This window comes from Acanthochromis polyacanthus, chromosome 7, assembly GCF_021347895.1.
Source record: "Acanthochromis polyacanthus isolate Apoly-LR-REF ecotype Palm Island chromosome 7, KAUST_Apoly_ChrSc, whole genome shotgun sequence".
NCBI lineage: Eukaryota > Metazoa > Chordata > Actinopteri > Pomacentridae > Acanthochromis > Acanthochromis polyacanthus.
This window is the reverse complement of record NC_067119.1, coordinates 36,566,501-36,586,914: the sequence shown is the minus strand read 5'-3', so window position 1 is coordinate 36,586,914 and position 20,414 is coordinate 36,566,501. Positions and strand designations below refer to the sequence as shown.

General features: G+C 43.0%; 1 protein-coding gene across 1 annotated transcript; it reads right to left on the bottom strand.

The window, feature by feature from the left end:
• Nucleotides 1-101: 101 nt before the first annotated feature.
• LOC110971799 (ubiquitin-conjugating enzyme E2 L3) lies at nt 102-11,215 on the bottom strand. Its single transcript, XM_022222205.2, has 4 exons — nt 11,096-11,215; nt 9,174-9,269; nt 8,889-9,075; nt 102-1,647 (listed from the first exon to the last, which is right to left on the bottom strand). The coding sequence occupies exons 1-4, from the start codon at nt 11,120-11,122 to the stop codon at nt 1,493-1,495; spliced, it is 465 nt and encodes a 154-aa protein (XP_022077897.1). The 5' UTR covers nt 11,123-11,215; the 3' UTR covers nt 102-1,492.
• Nucleotides 11,216-20,414: the final 9,199 nt, after the last annotated feature.

The window sequence follows — 20,414 nt, the reverse complement described above, 5'->3', positions numbered from 1 at the left end:
AACTATCAAATCATGACACACTTGGATTAGTCCTGTTCTTGTCTAGTCATCACAAATGAAACACATGCAACATCCACTTAACTACCAGACAGACAGTGAGGCCAAGTGGTTAGCCATCTTTATTATGAAACAATATTGGGACCAAATCAAATAGCTGTTACATGGTGGTTTTTTGGCCACTGCAGTCCCTTTCCATGTCCTGACACATCCCCAGACAGCCAGCCCTCTCCCAGCTGCCTTCAAGCTGCTTGTTTCTAGGACCATCTCCAGGAGCTGAGCTTCATTAAGCTGAGTACATCCTTCTCCAGCTTCTCCAGCTTCCCCAGCTGAAATATGTCGAAGTGTGGTAAAGGGCTTTGTTTCTAACTGGATAGGTGGTATCACTGGGGTACCCAGCAGTGGGAGAGGGGACATGCATGAAAAATTCTAATTAATCAAACACATTTTTCCCACTTTGTGACCGATTTCATATATAAAGTGTCAATCAAAAGAAAATAACTGAAAAAAAGCAAATGATTACTAAGGAAAAGAAAACACGATAGCTTGAATGTATGCAGAAAGTTTTATCAGCATGGTCTGAGAGTGCTACAGATCTGTGCTGCAAAAATCCATCCAATGTATATCTGAGAAAATGTGGGGATAGTGCACTAATTTTGGTTTCAAGGCCTGCAGATTGTAACTGGATGTTTGGAGTTGAAACCAATTGTGTGTACTTTGACACTCTAAAAGCCTTATTTTAAGCAAAAGCAATTCAATTCATGTGGCTTAGTGGTTCACAAACTGTGGGGTAGGAGATTTGAGAGGAACTGTTCCTGTAAGTACAGTGCAAGTCTAGAAGCAGTGGAGGTGAAAAAGGGAAAGGTTTCCTTCAGCACACACTTCCTAGCTACAGTTTCTTTCTGTCACATTTTTTTCAGGTTAAATGACAATATATGACAGGGCAAATTGGGAAAACAGAGCAATTGGCCGGTTCTTTTCTGCTCTTCAAAAAAAATAGTACTTCAGAAAAAAAAAACATTTCTAAGTGATATCTGTTTAAAACAAGATTTTTTGTTTATAGGGGGGATGCCAACAGAAAATGAACACATCACTGAGTAGTTCCATCTAACTCTTCATCTGAACATTGTGTTCCCCTAGCATATCTTTTTTCCATTTTTCACTTTTAGAAAGAGTAGAAAGTTAGAAATGGTCTGGAAATTTATGACTGAGAAGGAGGAAAAGGAGGAAGAGGAAGCTGTCTGATCCACAGAGAGTCCTGGATGGGGAGCAAGGCTGAGGCTGCCGCTGCCTAGCTTCAGCTGGGCGGCTCCAGGGCTGCAAGGAGGAGTGGCGTAGGGGAGCAAGGAGGAAGAGGAGAAAGCGAGGAAGGTGTTGGGGTGGGGGCAGGATTGTAGCAGATAGGGAAGAGGAAGATCAGTATTTGGTCAGGTAGGTGAGACAGGAGAAGAGGGAGAGAAAGAAACAGAGAGAGGGCAACACTCTTGTCAGGTGATCAGTCCATTGGCCGCTTTTCGCCGTGTTTCTTTGTAAACTCTTCCGCATTCTTCAAGAATTTTTTACGGTCCTTAGAGTATTCTTCTGCTAGGTCTGCCCTCAGGGGATGCTCTGGCTGCGGGTCATTCACCAGCGCAATGAGGGACTGAATTACTGGAAAACACACAGCCAACGAAATAAGTTAGGTACAAACAATGCTTTTCTTATCTCAACTATAGCCCTGATTTTCACTCTCACTAGAAAATGCAAAACTGGTAGTAAAGAGCCTGAAAAGATTACATTAGTTGCAGTACCACATTACTGATCAGCCCATTAAGTACTTCATGGATACAATTGACAATATTGACAACTAACTGCCAAATAAATGTGAGCGGCTGCATTTTTTTTGCTCTTCATTTTAATTTTAAGTCTACTGTAATTTAATCAAATCTGACTGGACTCTTGCTAAGCATAGCTACTGCATCAATGTAAAATCCAGATATGCACTCTTAAGTTGCTTCATTTTTGTTTAAATAGTCATGACAGAGTGATCTGTGATACTCTCCTGGTAGAGAATTTATGTGCTGAAGAAAAGGTCTGTTGACAGAGCTTTGCCATTTAGCTGTCAGTGCAGTGTTTACATGCTAGGACACCTGGAAACTCAACAGGAATACAGGATTTACCAGGCAAGAATTATTGTCATACTGTAATGCACTACAGCACGTAGATGCACCATTTCTCTACATGGAACTCTCACTGGATAAACATCTGGAAACACCCATAAAGGATAAAAGTGGTTGGCATACAATAAGTATCAGACACCACAACACAGTCCACAGATATGAAGATTAAAACAACTGTCATTGGTGGTGGCTAGTTTACAATAAGCTTACTGTATGATGCAGCAGTACATCAGGTAAATGCTTTTAGGATTTAAAGAAAGACCACAATAGTCTTCAAGCTTACTTTAATAATGCAATGATCTTAACTTTTTATTCAAATTATTTTCATTTGCCACAAATGATCACGAAATTTGTTAGTTATGCTTTCCTCTTTGTGTTCATCTATGCATCATATAACATATAACTTACTGCTCATATAACTTGGAACTGTTAGATGGTGCACAATGAAAGCATATATCACAGATAAACCACCCTAATGACTCTGGATTATTATCCAGAAATTTGTGCTTGGACAAAAAAAAAAAAAAAACGATACAAACACACACACAAACGTAATCTGTAGCTGAGCTCAGTAACAAAGCAACTGATAGAATTTCATATTCACAATTCCACCTTTTTAGAAGTAGTGACAGAATTGGTACATTCAATTTTGAATGGACCAATCACCAGACAACCATAACACTGAACATAATATTAGAAATTACAGCAACTATCAAACCTGTATTAGGAAATCACTGCACATCTATACAAATGCAGTCATAGTCATATAGTGATGACAATGATGGCTTATTTTCAATAAGACGAAAAGTTACAGAACTTATAATTTAATCTAAGTATTGAAGGTACTACTGTTGCTTCATGCAAAAGTGCACACAGCTCTCTTTTGTAAAGACACTCGTGAACCCCACTGCTGTCTGATGCTCCAGATATGCAAAAGTGTATATCATAAACTATGAAAGAATAGTTGTAAAAAATTGCCATTCTGTTTGTGACAGCTCACCTATCCGATGTGAACACATGTAAGCTGACAAGTGTGACTTTGCAGCAGATGCTCACCCTACACTCTTAAGATACTTTATAATTGTAAGAGTTAGAAGTTACTGGTGTTGTTGTTCCATGTACAAATGTGAGCAACTCTCTCTCTGGGGATGCACATAGAATCCTGCTGCTCTCTGATGCTGCAAGTATCAAACAAACTCGGGAGAGAAAACCGGTAGTTCTGAACAAGTGGAAGAAAACAGTTAATGTCTTGTGGGGAAAAAACGGATTACATTTCCTACTGGTGAGTAGCATTAATCTTAAGCTGGTGGTGTCAGTTTGCATTGCAGTAAGGTATTACTACTATAGACATCTCATTTGTTGCCTTGTAGACTTGAAATTGTAGAGCAGGTGAAAAAGGTGTGTCACGATTTTGGCACAATAACTGCATTTACACGCTCCCTGTGATGCTTTTAGACAAATGCTGGGGCTGAAATGAGGAAGAGTCCTTCCTTAAATCACTTCACACAACTCAAAGTGCTGTTGCTTGTGCATGTCTATCCATTAACATGACGATCTAGTTCACACTTGTGTTGAACGTGACATGGAAATGTTACCAGGTCTGACCTAGTCTGAACACGAGTGATACAGATTCTCAGCTGAGGGAATATGTTGTATCTGTAAACATAATGACTGTGTGTTACTAAAATCTCTGAATGAAACCACATAGTGACTGAATCACACACTGTATGCACTGCGTTGCCATGGGAACCCAACATGTTTTTAAGTTGGTGATGCACATGAATATGTTTTTAATGTTTGGTCCTGATTTGTTGTCAACTCCATTTACGCTGCTAGTACTGCAGCTGATCGAACACAGATTAGAAAATTATTAAGTTGATTAGTATTTGTTTCAGAGGATATTCAATCAGTAACATTAATTTCACTTCGATTTGGCCAGGAAATAACATGATATCCTGCATTATGGGACAGTGTCAGACCTAAATGCACTTCAATACAATATAATGTTTTAATATATTAAGTTTAGTGGTTTATGATGTGGGCTGCACAGTGGAGCAGTGGTTAGGACTTTCGCCTTGCAGCAAGAAGATCCCCGGTTCAAATCCCGGGGTGGGCCTGGGATCTTTCTGCATGGAGTTTGCATGTTCTCCCTGTGCATGCGTGGGTTTTCTCCGGGTACTCCGGCTTCCTCCCACAGTCCAAAAATATGCTGAGGTTAATTGATGACTCTAAATTGCCCATAGATGTGAATGTGAGTGTGATTGTCTGTCTGTATATGTAGCCCTGTGACAGGCTGGCGACCTGTCCAGGGTGTCCCCTGCCTTCGCCCGAGTCAGCTGGGATAGACTCCAGCACCCTCCACGACACCAGTGAGGATAAAGCGGTGTATAGAGAATGGATGGATGGATGGTTTATGATGTTAAATGCTTAATAACGTTGTGGCGTTGTCAGTTAGAAATAAGTCCCTGCATTCATCAATAAAATAAATATATTATGCATGTTCACCAATTCTCTACCAGCGTTCCCTTCTTGCACCATGTACAGTCGCAATGCTTTCTACCATCATACATTTTATGTTTCTCATTGTTCTTAAAACAACCTGCTGACTGAAGCAGCTGAACAGGATGGTTTCGTTTCGTGCCAGAGGGGAGTCACATGGCACACTGAATGCCCACTTTTGTTTGAACGCGCAAAAAGTCAGAAGCTGAAAGTCTGAGTCAATAAAGAAAGCTGATAACCACCTTCTTACTACCTGTTATCTTTGACTGGGGTTTTCGTTTTTGTCAAGATGACTTGCGCAAAGAAAGCCCAGCTATTTCTAACTTGCTTCGTGGTGCGGTCCTCAGGACAGCGCTGTCTATTTCTCTAGTCTCGGCAAAGCGCTGCAGAATGCTTTCTCTTTAGGGGTTAATGCAGGTGTATGGTATGATCAGCTATTTCCAGTTCTTACAGAGCAATGCACTATTATTCTCCATCTAAATACTCTCAAATTTTACATTGTCACTGCAAAAACCTTATCTGCAGCTTGTTCTTCTGGCGAATCCATGCATTGACAAGGCGTAGTCATTTTTGTGACACACTACTGTCTCGGTTTGCCCCAGTCCTACTATAGTAAGACTGCAGTTAAATGCGTGTTTAATATTTATTGAAAATCATTCATCCGAATGACTACAAACGGGACACTGCATGTCTTTGAATTCTCATAATTACACATACCACATTTGGAGCTGATCAAATAAAGGAAAGCAAACAAGAGGCAGACATACAGTACCAGTCACAAGTATGGACACACCTTCTCATTCAATGGTCTATCAATTTTAATTATTATTTTAGACTTGTATGGGAGACATCAAAACTATTGGAAGAACACATATGGAATTATGTCAAACAAAAAAGTGTGAAAGCAGACCATGTTTTATGCTGATTTTGAATAAATCAGATTCTTTAATTAAAGTAGCCCCCTTGACTTTGATGACAGCTTTGCACACTCTTGGCATTCTCAATCTGTTTCATGAGGTCCTGGAATGATTCTGGAATGGTTCTCCAACAGTCTTGAAGGACTTCCCAGAGATGCTGAGCACATGTCAGTTGCTTTTCCTTCACTCTGTCCATCTCATCCCAAACCATCTCAGTTGGGCTTAGGTTTGGCAATTATATATGCAAGGTCATTTGACGGAGCACTCCATCTCTGTCCTTCTCAGTCAAATAGCCCTTACACAGCCTAACGGTGTTTCTGGGGTCATCGTCCTTGTTCATGGTCCCAGTAGTCACAAACCAGATGGCGCTGCAGTATGCTGTGGTAGCCATGCTGGTTCAGTGTGTCTTCAATTTTAAATAAATCAACAGCGTCACCAGCAAACATCCCCACAGTCACACTTCCTCCACCATGCTTCACGGTGGGAACCACACATGCAGAAATCATCAGCTCACCTTCTCTGGTCTTACAATAGCAAGGCAGTTGGAACCAAAAATCTCAAATCTGGACTCATCAGATCAAAGAACAAATTTCCACTGGTCTGCTGTCCATTCCATGTGTTTCTTGGCCTAAACAATTCTCTTTTTGTTGTTATTCATCCTCAATAGTGGCTTCTTTGCACCATGAAGACCTGATGTGTACAGTCTCCAATGAACAGTTGATGTTGAGACTTGTCTGCTACTTGAACTCTGAAGAACTTATGTGGGCTCTAATCTGAGGTGCTGTTAATGTCTTTCATTTCATTAACTGCATTTGACGGAATCGGTGACATGATTAAAGATCTTCCTCCATCTCCCTCTGTCCAACATTGTAATCAGAAGTTCTTTGCCTTTCGGACCAATTTCTTCTTCTCGCACCTTCCTTAATGTTGTGTTACCCCTGCCATGTAGAAATACATGAAATTGCAGTTTCTGAGGCTGGTTAATCTAATGAATTTATACCCTGCAGCAGAAGTAACTCTTGGTCTTCCTTTCCTGGGATGGTCCTCATGTGAGCCAGTTTCACTGCAGTGTTTGATGGCTTTTGTGACTGCACTTAGGGATACATTCAAAGTTCTTGAAATTTTCAATCGATTGATCTTTGTGTCTTAAAGTAATGATGGACTGTCGTTTCTCTTTACTGAGTTGAGTGGTTCTTGCCATACTATGGATTACAACAGCAGTCAAACTGGGCCATCCACTGTGTACTAACCCTACCTCTGCACAACATAACTGATGGTCTCAAACACATTAAGAATGCAGGTAATTCCATAAATTGAATTTTGACAAGGCACAGCTGCTAATTTAAAACCAGTCCAGGAGACTAAGACATGAAGCTGATAGAGAATGCCAAGCGTGAGCAAAGCTGTCCTCAAAGCAAAGGGGGGCTACCGAAAAGTTATCGAATATATAAAACATATTCTGATTTAACACTTTTTGTTTACTACAGAACTCTCTATGTGTTCTTCATAGTTTGATGTCTTCAGTATCAATCTACAATGTAGAGAATAATTAAAATAAATAAAAATACTGAATGAGAAAGTGTGTCCAAACTTTTGACTGGAACTGTCCACATACAGAGATTCTTTGATTTCAAAGAGAGACAAATCTCTGTCCAATAAATTGTCTGAATTACAGAAAAAACATTTACCATCACCTTCCTTCTTTTTACACAATAAACTATCAAATTGTGCATTACAGTCAGTATGTTGCAAGACAGAAGACAGACAGTCCTCTGTGGAGTCTCAGCTGGTTTAATCTCCGCCCTTACCCTCGCTAATCTCTCCTGTCAGCCCTATACAGCCTAACACACAACTGTCCACCTATACAAGGAACATACATTTTTAAGTTTGGACTTCCTGGTTTGGACTTTGTTACCCTACAATGACTCCCAATGGTTCAGTGTAGGGACTGACTGATAATCGATCCAACCATTTATTGAGGTCAATATTCGGCATTTTAAATTTTTTCAATGTGCTGCTTCAGCTCTGATACAGCCAGCTCTCTCTCTCTTTCTGTCTTCACTCTGTGGTCTCAAGCAATGTCCCACCCACTTTCTTAATCAGTGGTACATGTTACAAGTTACAACCAATCATGGAAAGAGACTGATTATAGAACAGGTCCAACTAGCATATTTACTGAGTGGAGAAGCTCCAGTAAATTAGTCCAGCATTAGTATATGAATGGCAGGTTTCCTGCTATCACATGCTGTTAATACATAATAATGAATGAATGTATGTACAAATTCAGTAACAGTAATCCCTATACATAAAAAAATTATGAACAATAGGTACTCTGCTATGATGTGATGTTAATAAATAATTTTTAATGTATAACGGTTCCAAATATTGGTTATCTGCCTCTTTCAATGCCTAGTAATTGATATCAACATCACCCATGAAAAGAAAACAAATAATTTTAGTCAATCCCTAGCTCAGTGTCACACATATATCCAATGTTAAAAACAGCTCATTCATAATGCAAGATATCTGTTGAGACTGTATGTACAGAAATAACAAAAGCTGAAAGCAATTGAAATTTTAACAATAACAACTAGTATGGAGTACAGCAATCAAACGGTTTCACATAATATAATTTGCAAATTATTGTTGTCAATGTTGTGTACTAACTTCAAATACAGTCTGTGATATCTTATTCTATTGTGTAAATCTGGGGCAAATCTATGCCGCATTTCCTGTCCTCACAGTGATGGCTGTCCTGAGATCGAAACTGATTGAGAAAGTGATGTTCTAAATAAAGACCTGCCTTGACGACAGAACTGACAGATTGCATTCACATTTCCATTGTGACATAAAACAGTATGGTGAAGTGTAAATGCAACAGACTGAAAGCTTTTTGTATTCGAACACTGTCCACAATAGAGCAGGTTAAGCCTTGACAAAGTCATGTCAATTTGCATTTTTATTTGTTTTTTTACTCAAACAACGCACATATGTGGAAAATTGTAATGCTATTATGGATAAACATTTTCATTTTCTAGATGAAATTGTCATTCTAGCAAAGCCAGCTCTAAGCGTAAGCTATAGTGATACTTATTAAGATGAAGATCTTGTGCTAGCACATTAAAAAACAAATGTGAAAACTTTTAAACAAAAAACTGTTTGCTCCATACAGTAAGATACTGACAGGGATATTATTTTTTTTAATTAGCACTTTTATCTAACAATTTCACTGTCAATCAAGTAAGACTGAACACAAAAAATAATCATATAGCTTTGGCATACTGAGTGGACCTCTCCATACCAGTAATACACCCACCTTGGTCAGTTTTGGTGGCAGGCTTCCAGTTCTCTGCACTGATCACAGGCAAGCACACCTGGCCCTTTTCATCAATGTTGGGGTGATAGATCTTTGTCTTGAATGTAATCTTGGGAGGCTTGAAAGGGTACTCGGCGGGGAAAATGATTTCAATCCTGAATGCACCTTTGTCATAAGGAGGGTTGTCCTAAAAGTACATGAAGCAGGTTAAAAAAGTAAACTGTCGGCCAATATTGCAGAGATGTATGCATATTTTAGAGGAGTCAAAAAAGAAGTGCTACTTACAGGAACAATGAGCCCTTGCCATGACAATAGGTTTGATTCCTCAACTTGGATGTTTCTGAAGTTTTTCATTCCAGACCTGCGAATCTCTTCAAGTTCCTGAGAGACAAAGCATACAGTGGAAGACTGAGCTGATAAACGATGCTATCGTTCATTGCCAATGAGCGACAGTAATCACAATGTTAAGTCAAACAGACCCAGCAGGCTTCGACTCCATAAGAGTAGTAATGTATACTGCTGTATTTAAAAGTTTCACAGGCATCTTATCAATACTGCAAAATTGTATATATGCTGCATTTTATAGGGTTTTCCACACGCATATGGAAAAGTCAGCCAGAGAAAAAAAGTAGCCAGCTCTGGTGTCCAACAGCATTCACCCCCTCAAGAAAACGACTTCCCCAACACCTTGTTTTATATGACTAAGTCCTTGCTAACAAGGTTTTTAATGCATTAAAATACATCATGATAAAGCCATTAAATACAAGAAAAAGTATATATATCGTCCATACATCACCTATCATACCCGCTCAATGCATGTTCTGTAACCACAAATATGAAAATTTTACATGCTTTGCTTAATAATATACATACGCACAGAAAAAAAAACTGATAAAATGTGAGATGGTCAAGTGTAAACTTTTCAATATTTGCAGTTTAAAAATATATATTTGTAGATAGATAGATCGATCGATCAAACAGTATACTAATGCCACATGTTGCTCCACATGGCAGAAGCATTTGCCACTTCGACAAAATAAGTCATGAGAAATACTGCTTCTGAAGACTCCTTAACAATTTGGAGTCCTGACTTCAACATTTTCTTCAACTTAATTATCTTTAAGTGGTTATGCAAAACAGAAGGAGAAATGACGTATTTTTCCTCGTATGTTTTTCACCTAACCCGAACGCTTCCTGGTTTCGTGAATAGCAAACACTGAAAATGTAAAGTAAGTAGCTATGCTTTGTATGTCAAACAAAGCATATGAATATTGTATACTTGTAAGTAAGTTAAAAATTGTCAGTTTTGAGTCACTTTCTGCTGGTCCTAGTTAGTTTAACTTCGCCATGAACAGATTCTAGTGATCAGATAATGTTACAGGCCACATTCACTGTCCGTCGGTCTTCGTGCTTTCAGTTTTGTATCGTCGAAGCTAACAACGGTAACTGGTACATCAGCTCAACCACGGACATACACAAAAAAACAAAAACAATCATCGTAATTGGTAGATTTAATAGTATGATCATTTGGCTGGAATGCGGGTACAGGGATTGGAAAAAGATACAAACAACCTCACTTTAATCGCATTCAAAAAACTGAACACAACGCATACCTTGCGTAATGTGCTCCTGCCACTTTACAATACCAAACTGTCATGTACTGCCTGTCGCTTCCTCGTGACAGGATTGGGGAGTGTTAACTGTAGATTTACACAAAGTTCACCCCCACCCATTCCCTAATAACAAACCGCAAAACCTGGCTAACCGTGACTTTAGCGGACTCACTGCTGGCTAGCTGAAACGCAGCAAAGAGCTGGGGATAGCAATGCAGCCGAATAGCAAACGGCTTATACTGGGGAAACGCACACACCGTGTAACGTTGGCTACATTAAGCTCACTCCCTCAGTCACACAAATCATGTCTGCCTGACGTCCAAAGCCGGTTAGAAAATGTAGCATGAGTTCCTCAGTCGTCGTCGGAGGGTTGGCTGTGGACTCTCCGGCCTAATTTGCCGGTGCCCTGCTACCGAACGTTCATATCTCCTCAGCTAGGTGTCAAGTGGCGATCGCTCTTTTCTATTTACAGTCAAAAAACGCCACTAATTGTACATTCACACACTTATATGACCTTCGGCAAACGGCGAACCCATCCAAGAGCAGCCAGTGCATTAAATGTTTTGTAAAAAATAACGGGATCGGGAGATTTACCTTGGCCAGCCTCCTGCTCGCCGCCATCTTGAAACTACTGTGTGTATTCCCAGAATACACAGCGCGGTGAATATGGTCTGGTGCTGGGCTGGGGATCAGGTCATAGAGTGTACGAGTCAGCCTCATTGTACAGTTTATGATCAAACTGGGATCTAGAAGTGAAAAAAAACACGAATCTTACATGAACGTGTCGATTGGTACCTAACATAAATTTTACATTACCCACAAAAATGCACTGTGTAGATTGGTCTGACAATGTAATAGCACTGCATCTGCAGTACAGATGACCACTGAAAGGCTTTCAAGATAGGAATCATTTTTTCAAACTTCCTAAACAGATTTAAATTCAACTGTGCAGCCCTAATGATTAACATCTATTGTAAACATACCTTGGTTTCTCTGACCTCCTCCCTTGCTTTTACACATTTGGCTTCAATCTTTGAATGAAGAACTGCCTTTGCAGGTCACTTTGAAGCAGCCCTTAGAGGGCTTGATAGGGTAGAGGTTGAAATTAATGCAGCAAAGAATACGGAAATCCTGAATGACAAGCTGGTGTAGTCTGCAAGATAACTGTGACTTGGAAGAAGATTTGTTTTCAATAAAGACAAGGACCTAAAGCATACAGTCAAAGCTACAAAGAAATGTTTGTAAAACGCAGATGAAAATTTTTGGGTAGACTTGAGAAGGGCTGTTCATTCACAATCACTGTACAACTCGACAGAGCTTGAGCGGCTTTGCAAATACAAATGGGCTAAAATTGCAGTCATTGAGCCCTTTCTTTCCATTTAGGCTGTGTGTGTGTGTGTGTGTGTGTGTGTGTGTGTGTGTGTGTGTGTGTGTGTGTGTGTGTGTGTGTGTGTGTGTGTGTGTGTGTGTGTGTGTGAGGTCTAACAAGTCCATATTTCACTATTTCACAGGTGGGCTATTAATGACTTCCCCTCAGCATAATTATTAGATTTTTGGGTCAATTGGTGCAAAAATAGGTCAAAGGTCCCTTTTACAAAAATATCATATACCTTCAAAAGGGTGGAAGGTAGATTTATGGTATCTGGTGCAGACCAGCAACCATGTTGAGATTTCAGTTTGTGATGTTTCATTTGAACATGAATGATATTTCAAGGTCAAACTCGAGGTCATAAATTTTGACTGCATTGTAACTTCAAAACGGTACAAGATAGACACATTGTTTGTATCAGAAACAAAATATAGGCTTCCCACTGGGGATGTAACATTTGACCTTGTATGATTTTTCAAGGTTAAACTCAAGGTAAAAAATTTAGATATTGCCATTATATTTTTAAAAATATGTAATGTATATGTCACAGGCCAAATTAGAATCCAGGCAGATTTAGAATCTGCCTAGGCAGAATTTGTCAGGGCCCTCTCCTTTCCCCTTTTCCTACCTGGCATCCCAAATACCCCATCCTATATGTCTCCCCCCTTTTTACTCCCCCTCTTTTACTCCCCTCTCCCTCCTTTGCTCTCCTCTCCCTCTCTCTCTCTTGCTCTCCTCTTCCTCTGCTCTCTCCTCAGTGCTGCACCTGAGTGGAGCGTGGCCTCACAGCTGCCTCCACTCAGGTGATTAGCCTCTCCCCGAGACCCGGACTGCACCTCATTACCGTGATTACTCCTACTGCAATAAAGACTGGCTGAACCTTCCACACCTTGCCAGATTGTTGAACTAAACCGAACAGTCAGTCGCTCTCTAGCCATTCAAGTGTTCCTTGTGAAATTTAACGTTTCTAACATACGTTCTCTGTTTCCCTGCCTAGAAGCCAGCTGTCCAGGTTCTCTCCTGCTCTGCCTCCCTGAGATCCCCTCGGAACCTATTCGGCACCCTTCCCTCCCTCCTGGACTCGATCTGTTCTTCCCTTCCTGGATTCCCCACTCAGCTTCGTCCCCGAATCCTCTGGCCATTCCGGCTTCGACCCGTCTCTGGCTCTGCATCGGCTCCTCCCGGCTCCCCTCCCGGATTACTCTGCCACTCTCCAGCTTGGACCCACCTCTGGCCCCCATCGGCTCCTCTTCGCCGCCGGCGTTCCTCCCCGGTGTCTCCCACGGGACCACGGGATGTCAGCAGCCGACTGGCCCATTCTCCATCACGGCCCCCTGGATTGTCAGCGTCAGACGTCTCCCACACCTCCGGCATCCGCCTCGCCCCCGGCTCCCCGTCCTCGTCTGCCTCCGGCCGCCAGGGATCCATCCACCACCTCCCGCCGCACTCTGGGTCCCCCCCTGGACCCACGGCGACCGCTGATCCCCGGCTCCAGAGCCCCCTGCCCACTCCACCCAACGTCATGCAAGCGGTAGCCAGTCAAGGTAACCTCCTCGGACAACACCACCAGACCCTCCGTGAGCTTACCGACACTGGCCAGCACATGAACGCCCAACTCACAGCCTTGTCTAGCCAAATGTCCCAGGTAGCTTCCGCCCCAGTCCTACTGAATCAGCACAGCCAAGCCCTGAAGGCTCTAGCCTTTACCACCCGTCATATGAACAAGCAAATGGAAAGCATTACAGCCCAACTGAACCAGGTAGCCTCGTCCCTCGTCCAGTTGTCAGCCGAACAGAGTCTCCCCCAGTTTTCCCACCACCTCAGCCACCAGCCCCTACTGTCGCTGCTCCACCCTCTCCTCCGCTTCGTGAACCCTATATCCCCACTCCTGAGCATTATGCTGGCGACCAAGGCACCTGCCAGGAGTTCCTCATGCAGACATCCCTCGTATTCAGCATGCAGCCCCTTACATATCGTACTGATCAACAAAAGATCTCATATACGCTAGTTTACTCACTGGAGCAGCGCGGCGCTGGGGATCGGCAGTCTGGATGAACAGTAACCCAGCCTGTGACTCCTACTCTGCCTTTACCGCTGAGATGAGGCGTGTATTCGATCATCCTGTCCAGGGACAGAATGCAGTTAAACGATTGGGCGACCTCACCCAGGGGGGACGGAGTGTGGCCGACAACACCATGGAGTTCCAGACCCTGGTGGCCGAGTGCGACTGGAATGACTCGGCCCTCCGCTACGCCTTCCAACGAGGGCTCAGAGAGGAATTAAAGGACGAACTCGCACCCAAGGAAGAGGCGGCGGACCTGAACAAGCTCATCGACCTGACGATCCGGTTGGACAACCGGCTTCGGGAGCGGCGGTGGGAGAAGTGATTCCAGGCACCTCCATCCCACCAGCCTCGCCTCCCAGTCCTGTCCCATCCCCCCTACTCCGGCACTCGCAGACCCAATTCCGGATCCAGTCCCCCTCATCACCCCACTCCCCAGAGTCGGCCACTGCCCTCCGCTCCCATCCAGCCAGCGTCGGGGGAGGAACCTATGCACCTTGGCCGGGCCCGCCTCACCGACCAGGAGAAGGCGACCCACCATCAGCGAAACGCCTGCCTGTATTGCGGTGAAGCGGGACATTATGCTGCCACCTGACCGGCCAAGCTGGGAAAAGACGTGGCTCACCAGTGACCGGGGGGGTCCTGGTGAGCCGTACCATGATTTCCTCCCTGTCGACTCACCTCCGGGTGGCAACTTCACTAATTTGGGGAGACCACCAGTATACAGTCGCCGCGCAGGTGGACTTGGGAGCCGAGGGCAACTTCATGGATGAGTCGTTGGTCAGGCAGCTCCAAATCCCTATGGAGCCCATCAAACCACCCCTATCTGCCTATTCCCTGAATGGCCACCGTCTAGCCCATGTTAAACTCCAGACCACCCCGTCACCATTAGAATTTCCAGTAACCATACCGAGTCTATCTCATTCTGTTCTCTCCCAAATCTACACTCTCCCCTAGTCTTTGGATTCCCATGGTTACGTCTCCACAACCCGCACATTGACTGGTCCCACGGGAGGATTCTGACATGGAGCCCCTCCTGCCACGCCACCTGCATGATCTCTGCCCCAGTCCCCGGTAGTCCTGCGCCTCCTGTCCGTTCTGAACCCCCTGATCTCTCCGGCGTGCCCCCCGAATACCATGATCTTGCCCCAGCCTTTGATAAGGACCAAGCCCTCTCTCTCCCTCCACATAGACCCTACGATTGTGCCATTGAACTCCTGAAAGACGCCTCCCTACCCAGCGGGAGACTCTACAACCTGTGAAAACTGGAACGCATTGCCATGGAAGATTACATTAGAGAATCATTGGCTGCGGGTCTAATTCGTCCCTCTAAATCCCCTGTTGGCGCAGGTTTGTTTTTTGTGGGGAGAAAGGACGGTGGACTACGCCCCTGTGTGGACTACCGGGGGCTCAACCAAATCACCGTCCACAATAAATACCCGCTTCCCCTCCTGGACTCAGCTTTCACCCCTCTACACGGAGCCACCATCTTCACGAAACTGGACTTATGCAATGCATACCATCAGGTCCGGATTCGGGAGGGAGATGAGTGGAAGACAGCCTTCTACACCCCCCTTGACCACTATGAATATTTAGTGATGCCCCTCGGCCTCATCAACGTCCCGACTGTCTTCCAGCATCTAGTCAACGATGTGCTTCGTGACTTCCTGAACCGGTTTGTCTTTGTTTACCTAGACGACATCCTGATCTTCTCCCTCAGCATGGAGGAGCACCGTCGGCATGTGAGATTGGTGTTAGAGCACCTTCTCGAAAACCGCCTATTTATTAAGGCGTAGAAGTGCATCTTCTACATGTCGACGGTGCCCTTCCTGGGTTACATCATCGCCGCGGGGAAGGTCAGGATGGACCCAGCCAAGATAGCGGCGGTGGAGGATTGGCCGGAGCCCAGGGACTGCAGACAGCTTCAGCGGTTCCTGGGCTTCCCAAACTTCTACCGCCACTTCATCAAAAACTACAGTCAAATCGCAGCCTCCTTCACCGCCCTCACCTCCACAGCCCACAAATTCGTCTGGTCCCCCACAGCCCGAACCGCCTTCCAAACCCTCAAGGCTTGTTTCACCTCAGCCTTCCTTGTGAAATTTAACGTTTCTAACATACGTTCTCTGTTTCCCTGCCTAGAAGCCAGCTGTCCAGGTTCTCTCCTGCTCTGCCTCCCTGAGATCCCCTCGGAACCTATTCGGCACCCTTCCCTCCCTCCTGGACCCCCTACTCAGTCTGTTCTTCCCTTCCTGGATTCCCCACTCGGCTTCGTCCCCAGAGCCTTTGGCCATTCCGGCTTCGACCCGTCTCTGGCTCTGCATCGGCTCCTCCCAGCTCCCCTCCCGGATTACTCTGCCACTCTCCGGCTTGGACCCACCTCTGGCCCCCATCGGCTTCTCCCACAGGACCACGGGACGTCAGCCGCCAACTGGCCCAATCTCCATCACGGCCCCCCAGATCGTCAGCGTCAGACGTCTCCCACACCTCCGGCATCCGCCTCGCCCCCGGCTCCCCGTCCTCATCTGCCTCCAGCTGCCAGGGATCCATCCACCACCTCCCGCCGCACTCTGGTCCCCCCCCTGGACCCACGGCGACCGCCGATGCCTGGCTCCGGAGCCCCCCGACCTAGATCCACTCAGTCTTCACCCTTCCCAAGGCAAACCCCGTTACTCTCACCCACCTCCATTATTCATCTCCCGAGCAATAAAAACACTTCAATTCATCTAGCCTTGGTAGTGTGCTCTCTGTTTGAGTCCGCCCTCCTCAAATCGTGACAGAATTAGAATTTTGATTTCGCCTAGGCGAGGTCAAAATTCTAATTCTATCACAAAATCCTACCATGGTTGTTGTACATATTTCAATCTTGATATATCAATAGCCTGTATATTAGAAAGAATAACCCTAACCCTCTAACAGGATTTTGGGATACAGTATATGAAAAAACAACCCAGAAACTACTTTGACAACATAATTTTTTCCCTGTTTATTTTGCCAAGTGTTGAGGACAAAAGTTGACATTACTTCTAAAGTAATTATTTACCTTGTATCTAAAACCAAATTTCAAGGTACATAATTTTAGGGAAAACAAATAATTACATTAACAGAGCATGAAATATTCAAAACCCTTCAAATTTCAATCTAGCCTAAGCGAAATCAAAATTCTAATTCTGCCTAGGCGGATTTAAAATCTGCCTGGATTCTAATTTCGCCTGTAACATATACATGGATAGTACCCATTTCACCTTGGACAACCAGCCAAACATGATTAGTGAAAGAAAACACCTATTTTGTGGTAACTTTTGTAAAGCCACTTTACAAATAATAGTCTACAAACCATTACAAAAAGTCAAGAGATATGAAAAAGGGATCATTTATCCCGATAGACAGCATAGTTGTCTTTCCAAATAACTGTCATGCAAATTTGCTGGCCACTTTTGAAATATTGCAAACATTTCAAAGAAAAAATGCAAGTTTGACTTGTTTTAATTAACTGCTTTGGATCAAACAACCTAAGAGACCTTAGAGTCATCAGAAGCGAGTAGGGTTAAGACTTGAATAGAAGAAGCTGGAAATAAATTCACGTTTTCCAAAAACTTAAAACCCTTGAAGAAGAAGGACCAAATAAGATGGCTGAAGATACCTATCTAGGAAACAAAAATGGAGAGACATCACCAGGAATTGCTTTCAGTTGGGCAAGTTATAATCACAGTACAAAGGTTCCGGATTTGAACTGACTGGTCTAAAGACGTACATGATCGATTAACTGGTGAATCTAAATTGTCCACAGGTGTGAGTGTGAACATGCATGTCTGGTTGTCCATGTTGGCCCCATGATGGAGTGTAATCTGTCCAGGGTAAAACCCTGTCCTTTGCCTTGTGTCAGCGGGAGTGGATGGAAGTTCTACTTTTTTTTCATGCCCACTGCAGAAACTTTCCTCTCTTGGTTTTGTGAAGATTTAATGTTGAGTTTAATTTCCAAGGCAGAAGTCATCTGATTTCTTTAGACAGATATCTAAGACTAGGCTATCATTTGTCACCAATGTAGTTTGGACTGATCCAATGACCCTATTAATTGCATGTTTAAGAAACAACACAAACATTAAACAGATAATTATCATGAGATTGAACATAAAATGTCCCTCTGTGCAGATAATATAGTTTTATTTTGACAGAGCCAAATAAATCAGTATCACACCTAGTATAACAGCACTTTTTGGAAGGTAAATTTTAACGAATCAAGTGCTTGCAGATGAACATAATTCAGCACTTAAAAAAAATCATATTCTCTATAGGATACAAGAAAGTCTTAAATATTTGTGTATGAATATTATATTAATGTTAGATCATAATGGTACAACAGTTAGCACTGTCACCTCACAGCTAGAAAGTTCTATATTCAGATCACCAGGTCAGCTGAGGCCTTTATGTGTAGAGTTTGCATGTTCTTCATATGTCTATGGAATTTTTCTTGGTTCTCCAGTTTCCTAACAGAAGACATGAATGGTAGGTCAAGCTGTGATTGTAAATTGTCCCTAGTTATGACTGTGAGCCTGCAAGACAAAGAATCAAAACAAACCGAGATATCTGTCTCTTTCTAATGACTTTCTGATGGACTGACGGTTTGTCCAGGATGTATTCCATCTTTTGCTCATCGAAAACTGGGCTATAAGCAAGTCCCTCTGCAACTCACAGGGTAAGTGGGCATAGAAAACAGATGAATAATAATTCACAATTAAGTTACTTCTTTCAGTAAAATTCAATTTCATTCTGAAACACTGTCAAAATAAGTATATAATAGACAAAGAGGCAATATAGTGGATAGTTCTCTCGAAATGGGTCATCCTGCTGCACCTCTCGTTGCTATGCCTTTTTGACCCCCTGTTCAATCTTCCACCTCAGTTTACTAATTCTAATGCTCTTAAAAAATAAACATAACATAAATTCCTCTGACAATTTACACAATTTTTCTTTTATAAGTTGTGAGTCTTCTCAAGAATCTTTTTGTTTTGAAATAATTCCTTTTATCATTGCAAATTCTGCAGTTAAATTACACACGTGGACAAAATTGTTGGTACCCCTCAGTTAAAGAAGGAAAAACAAACAATTCTCCCTGAAATCACTTGAAACTCACAAAAGTAACAATAAATAAAAATTTATAGAAAATTAAATAATCAAACACAGCCATTACTTTTGAATTGTTGATTAACATAATTATTTAAAAAAACAAACTAATGAAACAGGCCTGGACAAAAATGATGGTACCTCTATAAAAGATTGAAAACTATTTGACCAGAGTGACATGATTAACTCAGGTGTGTCATTTAATTGACATCACAGGTGTTTCCAAACTCATAATCAGTCAGTCTGCCTATTTAAAGGGAGACAAGTAGTCACCCTGCTGTTTGGTGAAAAGGTGTGTACCACACTGAACATGGACAACAGAAAGCGAAGGAGAGAATTGTCCCAGGACATCCGAAAAAAAATGATAGACAAACATCTTAAAGGTAAAGGCTATAAGACCATCTCTAAACAGCTTGAAGTTCCTGTGACAACAGTGGCTCATATTATTCAGAAGTTCAAGACCCACGGGACAGTAGCCAACCTCCCTGGACGTGGCCGCAAGAGGAAAATTGATGACAAATTGAAGAGACGGATCGTTGGAATTGTATCCAAAGAGCCCAGAGCAACCTCCAAAGAAATTAAAGGTGAACTCCAAGGCCAAGGTACATCAGTGTCAGATCGCACCATTCGTCGTTGTTTGAGCCAAAGTGGACTTCATGGGAGACGACCAAGGAGGACACCACTGCTGAAAAAAACTCATAAAAAAGCCAGACTGGAATTTGCAAAAATGCATGTTGACAAGCCACAAAGCTTCTGGGAGAATGTCCTTTGGACAGATGAGACCAAACTGGAGCTTTTTGGTAAGGCACATCAACTCTATGTTCATAGACTCAAAAACCAAGCATACGAAGAAAAGAACACTGTCCCTACGGTGAAACATGGAGGAGGCTCAGTAATGTTTTGGGGCTGCTTTGCTGCATTTGGCACAGGGTGTCTTGAAAGTGTGCAAGGTACGATGAAATCTGAAGACTATCAAGGCATTCTGGAGAGAAATGTGCTGCCTAGTGTCAGAAAGCTTGGTCTCAGTCGCAGGTCATGAGTCTTCCAACAGGACAACGATCCAAAACACACAGCCAAAAACACCCAAGAATGGCTGAGAGAAAAGCGTTGGACTATTCTAAAGTGGCCTTCTATGAGCCCAGATCTGAATCCCATTGAACATATGTGGAAGGAGCTGAAACATGCCATTTGGAGAAGACACCCATCAAACCTGAGACAACTGGAGCTGTTTGCTCATGAGGAGTGGGCCAAAATACCTGTTGACAGCTGCAGAACGCTCAATTGACAAATACAGAAATCGTTTAATTGCAGTGATTGCCTCAAAAGGTTGTGCAACAAAATATTAAGTTATGGGTACCATC